The sequence below is a fragment of the Dendrobates tinctorius genome, unplaced genomic scaffold (genome assembly GCF_039654945.1).
Source record: "Dendrobates tinctorius isolate UK_male_01 unplaced genomic scaffold, ASM3965494v1 ptg000021l, whole genome shotgun sequence".
NCBI classification, from domain to species: domain Eukaryota; kingdom Metazoa; phylum Chordata; class Amphibia; order Anura; family Dendrobatidae; genus Dendrobates; species Dendrobates tinctorius.
This window is the reverse complement of record NW_027361689.1, coordinates 36516479-36525072: the sequence shown is the minus strand read 5'-3', so window position 1 is coordinate 36525072 and position 8594 is coordinate 36516479. Positions and strand designations below refer to the sequence as shown.

Sequence of the window (8594 nt, the reverse complement as noted above, 5' to 3'; positions counted from 1 at the left end):
AAAAAGCTCCTTTTTCCGAGCCCCGCAGCGTCTCCATTTTTCGGGATCTGGGGCCGGGTGAGGGCTTATTTTTTCAGCACCGAGCTGACGTTTTTAGTGACACCATTTTGGTGCAGATACGATCTTTTGATCGCCCATTATTATTTTATTTCGCCGGCCAAAAAAAGTATTTTTTTTCTCGCTTACTGATAGGATTCATCTACGTTCTATTCTGACTGATCGGGTGCCCCTTTAAGCCTCCTTCCCCATAAGCTCCTCCCCCTTCTTCAAACCTTGCAGCTCACAACTACCTCTATGAGAACTGTTGCAGCGCCGCCTGCAGGTGACGTTTCTAGGCGCAGCCCAGCAGCACTTACATCACACAGTAGTCGTGGCCGAGTGGTTAAGGCGATGGACTAGAAATCCATTGGGGTCTCCCCGCGCAGGTTCGAATCCTGCCGACTACGGATGGGTTTTTTTTTCTATCTATCGCTGAAATAATAACCCATAATTCCTGTGTAACCCCCGCACGGCGCCTCCCGGTGACACAGGACCTGACTACTCCCCCATTGTAACACCACTGCTCCCACAGCTGCGAGAGATTAACGCGGGACGTGCGCTGCCCCGTGCAGTATCCTGTCCCGTGATTGGGACGCCACACAGCCGCCGCCTCCTCCTCCTCTTCCCGCCATGGCCGCTCCGGTGCTCACATCCAGGTCAGTGTACGGCTCCTATCACCGCCAGGAAGCACTTTTTTTATAACGCTTTTTACACGGGGGTAACCAAGCAACTTGTAAGGGGCGACCGTATACGGAGCTCACAACTAAGGCCTAGTCTAGAAACGAGTTGCCCATAGCAACCAATCACATCACGCTTTTCATCGGTTATCGTGTCCTGAGCAAATAAAAGTTACATTCTGATTGGATCATTCAAATTACACCTTTTTATTTTCTAACACGGGCAAGGTAAATGTAATCTGAATTCTGATTGGCCACTGAAGGGGCATGTACAGCTCAGCTCCCACTTCCGGCCTGAGAACTGGGCTGTGGTTGCTATAGGCAACTATCACAGTGCCTATATTACACCGTTGCCTACTTTACTGTGGTTTTAAAAAGAACCAGTTGTATCATAAAAGTGGCGCTGTTGCCCTTAGCAACCTATTAGATTTCACAATTCATTTATCAGAGACTGGTAAATAAACGGAGCGACTTCACTGGTTGCCGGGGCAACTACGCCACTTTTATATTGCACCAGGATTTTTTTTTAGTAGCGTGTTCTGACGGAGATTAAACTGTACCTGGTAAAAAAAAAAAAAAAAAAAGTTTTCCCCTTAAAAAATGAAAATACATAAATAAATACATGAAGAAAACCCTGCATACGTTTTACAATCATGGACGTTTGAAACGGGGTCCAGACATCTCAGCACTTTTCCACCGTCGCCCTCTCGCCACATTTTCGTATCGATACCCCCCCCCCAAAAAAAAAATCTGCATTCAGTCCATGCGGATTGTGCGGAGGATTCATCGCAAATCTCAGCCCTAAACAAGGGGTAACGTTTGCTTTGACGTATCTGACAGCGCGACGCGTCTGATTTTCCGATCCCCGGCTTTCATCTTCCTCACGAAGATGCAGTTTTCACCACCTCGTCCGCACGGACGGCACCGTGATGTGCTGTGGGTTTGCGCTGCAGGAAATGTCGTGGGTGAAATCGGCCTTAGATCTCAGTCTGTGTACGGAGCGGACGCATATGAGGCCATAGGTTCAGGTTGGGAGGCCCGCGGTCAGCCCGGACCCTGATATGTGCCCGTCTGAACCACTCCTGGGTATATAATAAAGTGCGCACGTCAGGGCTCATACATGCGAGAATCCCGCACGTCAATACCCGGCACTGCCGCCGACACTCGGATCGGAGCGTTCAGCTGCATAGAAATACAAGCGCTCCGATCCGAGTGTCGGCGGCAGTGCCGGGTATTGAGACACGAGACTCGTCCGAGTTTCTCGCATATATGAGCCCTTACATACATAGGCATGACCACCGCTCTCACTAATGTACCAAGACAAGCCAGTCCATCAAACCCATAGAAGTGAATGGCGCTGAGGTCACGCATGCACACTATTGCTCAATTTACAATGGAAGGGATTATAAGACCCCCCCCCCCCCCTATTTTTGGGATCAATTGGGATTCCAGTGATCATACATTTATTATTCCCTTCAGCATGCAAACATGTTGCGGCGCTTTCATCCGGGCCCATTTTTGTTACTCTGTGTTTGCGTCCTCTGTGTAGAGGGTATGGTCTATAAAGACATGGATTCTTGCGTCTGTTAAAATTCTGGCGCAAATTAAGTAATGTTTTGCACCAAAAGCAATGACTGAGTGCGCCATGTTTAGGAGTTTTCTGCGTCCCTTGGCTGTAGATTGATTACAAAAACAAACTGCGCTTTTCTCCCCCTTCTTGGGTCCAGCGCTGGTTCTTCGCCACTGTTCTACAGTCATTATCTGCAGCATGGCGGGCAATCAGCGAGCTCAGCGGCTTGTGTTATCAACTTGGGCAGAGATCCCTAATTGGCTTTCAACAGCCTTAGGGAGCAGCGGAGGAGACTCTGCACGGACCAGGGGAGGGTGAATAAAGAATATTTTGTTTGTTTTGAAAAGTAACCATGTACATTACAACTTATTAAAAATACTCTCTATTCTCTAGTAGCGATGAAGGGATTTTTAATTTTATAGTGTGCAACTTGTTGCCTAGATTACCTGTGGCCGGAGCACGCAGCACGAGCATGCGCTATTCTTTAGAGCATGCTTGCAGGGCTCCGAATCTTTCAGAATCACTGGATCCGGCCAGCCTAAGTGTCCTTGCCCTTCTGTCTCGCTGAAAAGACAAAGCTCCTTCTGCTACCAACGGTTCAGACCACTGACGAAACTATGCCGTTGGTCCAAAATGTCACTCTTTGGAAGCACACCGCACCCCTGACAAAGCAGAACGCCAAGTATCGGGGGAGAGGTGTGCTCCATATCTAATTTCTATTATTGAGACATCCAGGCGGCAAAAGCTACCAGATAATTCACCGCTAATGACTTTTTGATTCAGTGGCATAACCAGTTCCAGTATGTCATAGGGTTAAAGGAAAAATTCGGACGCTCCACTGTTCGTATGAAACACATTTGGTTGTATCCAGGGGCCGAAACAAAAATAATGGTCTCAGCAGGGGAGAAATCATTAGTGCGGATCTCAAGTGTGTTCTGCATGGGTTGTGTTACCTTGCAGCCATCCAATGTCCTGCGCTAAGCTTTCCTTGGTGTCGTTCCAGTGGTTGCGGCGCTACACAGCATCTTCTGTCATCGCGTTGTAACGCCCGGAGGTCTGCGTAGCTGATGACGAGAGGAAACGTGGCCAAATCCTACAAAATAATGTTGTTTAATGCTAAAAATCAAATTACCTCCTGAATTTCATTTTCTCCAATTCTGGCACACGGATTCCAAGCGTTGGTTGAATTTCATGTTCGTGTCCAAATGACCATTCGTTCTAATGGAGAATGTTGTTTTTGTCCTTTCAAGTTTAACTATAGCTAGTGTGATGGACGCTGTCGGCCACTTTATAGGATGATTTGCAATATGTTGCATTTAATGAGAACAGGATGACTTTACTACTGAAAATGAAGGTACTGAGTCTAGTAACAGATTCCCCCACCCCATGACATTTGGACTCCATATTTTAGGTTTTGGATTCTTATAAGAACGGGGAAAGAATTAAAAAAGCAAAAAAAAAAAGAAAAAAGTATACTCCTCTGTCCTCCCTGACATGTCCTACTACCGCTGATCCCCTCTTGGTCCTCTCCTGCTTCAGATCGACCTTATCTTTGGTCCGTGGCATCACGTGGTCAAGTGGGATGCAACTTACGTCTGTGGCGAGTATTGCCTGATGTGTTCACGTCAGCGCTGGAAGATGAGGACCGAAGTGGAAAACTAAACCGGGTTGAGACAGCTCCAGCACCCTTTGGCTATGTGCCCACGTTAGCGTTTTTAAACGCTCAGGAAACGGGTCTCCTTCCCAGAAAACGCGATTTTTGCATGTTTTTTTGCAGAAAAACGCACGTTTTTGATGCGTTTTCCACGCGTCTTCTGCACTATAGCTAAAAACGCGGACCTAAGCGGAAATTAATGAACATGCTGCGTTTTTTTACCGCTAAGCGTTTCCTTAGCGGTAAAAAACACATCCATTGGCACAAATATGCCAAATTGCATTAAAATGAATGGGATGTTTCTTTTAAGCGTTTTTGATGCGGTTTGACCCCGAAAAACGCATCAAAAACGCAACGTGGGCACACAGCCTTAAAGGGTTTTTGGGAAACCCCTGTCCCCCAACTGCAGTTTGTTTAAAAAAACAAACTATAGATTGCTCACCCTCCCCGGGTCCAGAAATAAGTCTCCGCCGCTGCTCATGGTGTCTGTTCTCGACGGCAGCATTAATATCATGTTGACCTCTCTGCATACAGTCCGCCACCTCCCCCAGCGCACTTCCAGGCCGATTTTCCATATGGTTTCAAAGCTTTGATTTCTCAGCACTGGACGATCAAATTATTGAAAAACGGGGCGTCATTAGGACACCTGGGATGATGCTGTAGAATGTAGATGATATAAAATATCCCCATGAGGGAACATTAGACCCTCACCGACCAACCCACCTGCCAATGCCCTCGGTCCTCCAGGCCGCTGTTGTCCATGTGTCCTCAGTCTTGATATGCACTTTATACATGCTGGTCTCATTTATCCAGACAGGTTCAGAATGTGCACACGGCTCTGGACATGTGGGTCCCAGAATACCAGGAGATCCGTGGGAAGATGATGACCGGACACGTGGAATATCAGATTGTGGTGGTCACCTCCCTACCTGCTTTCAAGTCCTCCAGACACAGCCCTGATGACGTGGTGCAGTTTGTGGTACGTACACGGCGCTGAGGGTCTCGTTACGTGCGGTAGGTAGAGCTGATCCATGACCATTCATAAAATCAGAGTTTCTGATTAAGGTATACATTTTCCGTGGTGAGGATCCAAAAGTCAAACCAGCTTTATGGACGGGGTATGTAAATCAAATCTACTCTTATCCCCACAGTACTCATTGCCATTATGCCCCCATCTGAGGACCTGTGCGCCAAGCATGTGTTATTGGCATTGGAGTAGTTTGGTGGAGTCAGGTATATTCGATCTACTTTAGATACTATTTAGGCCTTGTGCACACATTGCATATTTGCTGCAGATTTTCGGCACAGATTTGCGTGCAGAAGCAAAGTGGATAAGAAAACGATTAACATGGAAATAGACTTGTGGTGCTGATATTAGAAATTCTTTTGTGTAAATCTCATTGTGGAGTTCAACTTTGCTACAAAAAGGGTGAAATCTGTGGCAAAGACGCCAGTAACGCATGCAGATTCTGCTGCAAATTATCTGCGGTTTTGTGGTGAAATTCGATGGCTAATCTTGTCTTTGTTTTTGTAGTGTAAATGTGGACTGACTGGCTGCAGCGTTTACACTAGACTGTGGACTGACTGGCTGCAGCGTTTACACTAGACTGTGGAGTGGCTGTGACATTTACACTGGATTCTGGACTGGCTGCAGCGTTTACACTGTACTGGCTGCAGCGTTTACACTGTACTGGCTGCAGCGTTTACACTGTACTGGCTGCAGCGTTTACACTGTACTGGCTGCAGCATTTACACTGGACTCTGGACTGGATGCAGCATTTACACTAGACTGGACTGGCTGCAGCATTTACACTAGACTGGACTGGCTGCAGCGTTTACACTAGACTGGACTGGCTGCAGCGTTTACACTAGACTGGACTGGCTGCAGCGTTTACACTAGACTGGGATGGCTGCAGCGTTTACACTGGAGTCTGGACTGGCTGCAGTGTTTATACTGGAGTCTGGACTGGCTGCAGTGTTTACACTGGAGTCTGGACTGGCTGCAGTGTTTACACTAGACTGTGGACTGGCTGCAGCGTTTACACTGGACTCTGGACTGGCTGCAGCGTTTACACTGGACTCTGGACTGGCTGCAGCGTTTACACTGGACTCTGGACTGGCTGCAGCGTTTACACTGGACTCTGGACTGGCTGCAGCGTTTACACTGGACTCTGGAATGGCTGCAGCGTTTACACTGGACTCTGGACTGGCTGCAGCGTTTACACTGGACTAGCTGCAGCGTTTACACTGGACTCTGGGCTGGCTGCAGCGTTTACACTAGACTGTGGAATGGCTGCAGTGTTTACACTGGACTTTGGACTGGCTGCAGCGTTTACACTGGACTCTGGACTGGCTGCAGCGTTTACACTAGACTGTGGGATGGCTGCAGCGTTTACACTGGACTCTGGACTGGCTGCAGCGTTTACACTGGACTGGCTGCAGCGTTTACACTGGACTCTGGACTGGCTGCAGCGTTTACACTGGACTCTGGATGGCTGCAGCGTTTACACTGGACTCTGGACTGGCTGCAGCGTTTACACCGGACTCTGGACTGGCTGCAGCGTTTAACATTACACCAGCGCATACAGGATTTTGCATCCTTCTATAAAATAAGGCCAGCAACTACACCATTTTACGACACGCTGTTTTGGTCTTTTTTTGTGTGTCTCATTTTACTCACCTGTTCTAAACATAGAAAATGCTTTAAAAAATCTTGCTGATTCCGCCCTTAAATTTCTCCCTTTCTTTGACCCAATTTTTTCATAATACAATTAAAACTTATAAATACATAAAGAAATCTTCTTTTGGTGTCTCAGGAGACCAACCACATACCTCCCCCCTTTCTCTTCCTCCTGTTTGACAATTAGCTGCAGCAGGAGCCTCTCCCCTTTTTCCCTGTTTACACATTAGATTGTCTCCTGTTCAGTTTTATCTTTCATTTATAGATATATTGTTCTTTTAGCTACAGATAAACCCCTCTTTCTGCATCATAAAGCTTTTTTCCTTTTATATGAACTCTAGAAAAAAAAAAGTGGGACTATTGGTCTGTTGGGAGTGTTTTTGGGGGGCATCAAGACCCTGAAGAGATCCGGCTTAGTCTGAGCCGGCGTATTTGAGGATATAAATTCTGGGAATATTATTGGCATGGCGTAACGCTTTACTGTTTGTAAGTGCGTCGCTGTGAAGTCATCGGACACATGCCAGCCGAAACGCGTTGGGGACAACGGTCCAGATGGCGGCTGACATAATCCTGGCAGGTCACAAATAGCTGAGTTTTGTATGCTGAAGGCATGAGGTCTCCTTTCTACTTTTGGGAAAGTAGATTTTACAGCGGGGAGAATAATAATAACATAGAACACATTTATTCGCGGATTTTTATTTTTTTTTTATTGTCTTGAATGACAACATGTTGCACTTTTCAACTCTGAGGATAAACTAAAAAATGGTGTAGCCCCGCCACGCTCTTTGAATTAGGATAATATTACCGTTATTGGCGGTTTCATTATTTTGATGGAGAATCAAATGACTGCAGATTGATTCCAGACCCTCCATCGCCATCAGGAGAGCTGTGAAGCCATGCCTGATACTGGAACACACGAAATTAGATTAATAGTATCTGCTCCTGACAGGAACGCGCCTGCTACATTTTCATTTTTTTTTTAATTTTAAGCTTAGGGTTGCCAAAAAATAATGAGTAGTTACTAAGCCAGCCGGGGCGAGTACTCTGAAGAAATGCGCACTTGCAGCTTTTTAGTAAAATGCCTTTGAAATGTCGCCATCAGGTGGCACCAGTGTGAGCTGGCGAGTGAGCGCACTTGTATTATCCACTGTATATAGAGGTTGTGATAAAACACTCCGGGATCGCCTTTGCTGGGGTCAAAGGTCACGTGCGTTCCGCATGAAACTCAGGCGCAGAGCTGGGATTCGGGTATAACTGACACTGGGTCAGGTTTATTAATGGTGAAAGCAATGCATAGAGAAATAAAACATAAAACAAATCCTTGCCTGTCCGGCACTAACTAAACAATGGACAACCTAACTACCAACTGGCGGGCTTCTCCCGTCCAGCCAAACCACAGTTACAGTGGGCACTGCTTTCACTCACGTGTGTCTCTCACACAGACAGGCTCTCTGTGTCCCCAGGCTGAGACACTCACACAACCACCTGGCATCCTTTTATATCCACCTCCCATTATTAGCAAGCAGGTGCGATACTGACCAGACTAGGCCACATAGGAAAGGAATCTGGGCGAGATATACCTGCCCTCATCCACTATTCCCACATCATTCTCACATATCCCCCCCTCTGCTCAGACCACTCCGGTCGAGCAATGACACCCGCCAAACAGTGCACTCGGGACAGGGCATCTGCATTTCCCATCTGTACCCCTGGGCGGTGCTCCACCGTAAAAGTGTAGGCCTGCAGGGCAAGGAACCACCGGGTCACCCGGCTATTCCGTTCCTTGTTCAAGTGCATCCACTTGAGAGGGGCATGGTCAGTGATCAGCCTGAACTTTCGGCCCACCAGGTAATATTTGAGGGCCTCTAGAGCCCACTTAATGGCGAGGCACTCTTTTTCTACGACTGCATACCTTTGCTCGTGTTTATTCAGCTTCCTGCTGAGATAGAGGACTGGGTGTTCCACTCCGTCCCT

The 8594-nt window shown here is 47.2% G+C and overlaps 1 protein-coding gene and 1 non-coding gene across 3 annotated transcripts in view; both read left to right on the top strand.

Annotated features, from left to right (window-relative positions):
* Positions 1-364: 364 nt before the first annotated feature.
* TRNAS-AGA (transfer RNA serine (anticodon AGA)) lies at positions 365-446 on the top strand. The gene has a single exon. It is a non-coding gene; the product is annotated as a tRNA-Ser (tRNA).
* The window catches only part of HS1BP3 (HCLS1 binding protein 3), a 110328-nt gene continuing 102161 nt past the window's right edge, over positions 428-8594 (top strand). The window contains exons 1-2 of one of the 2 annotated variants that reach the window (XM_073568295.1): positions 428-695; positions 4758-4919. In XM_073568295.1, coding sequence (XP_073424396.1) covers positions 4785-4919 — 135 coding nt within the window. In that variant the 5' untranslated portion in view covers positions 428-695; positions 4758-4784. Of the gene's footprint in view, positions 696-4753; positions 4920-8594 lie in introns of both variants that reach the window. The other variant, XM_073568294.1, reaches the window with a different exon arrangement.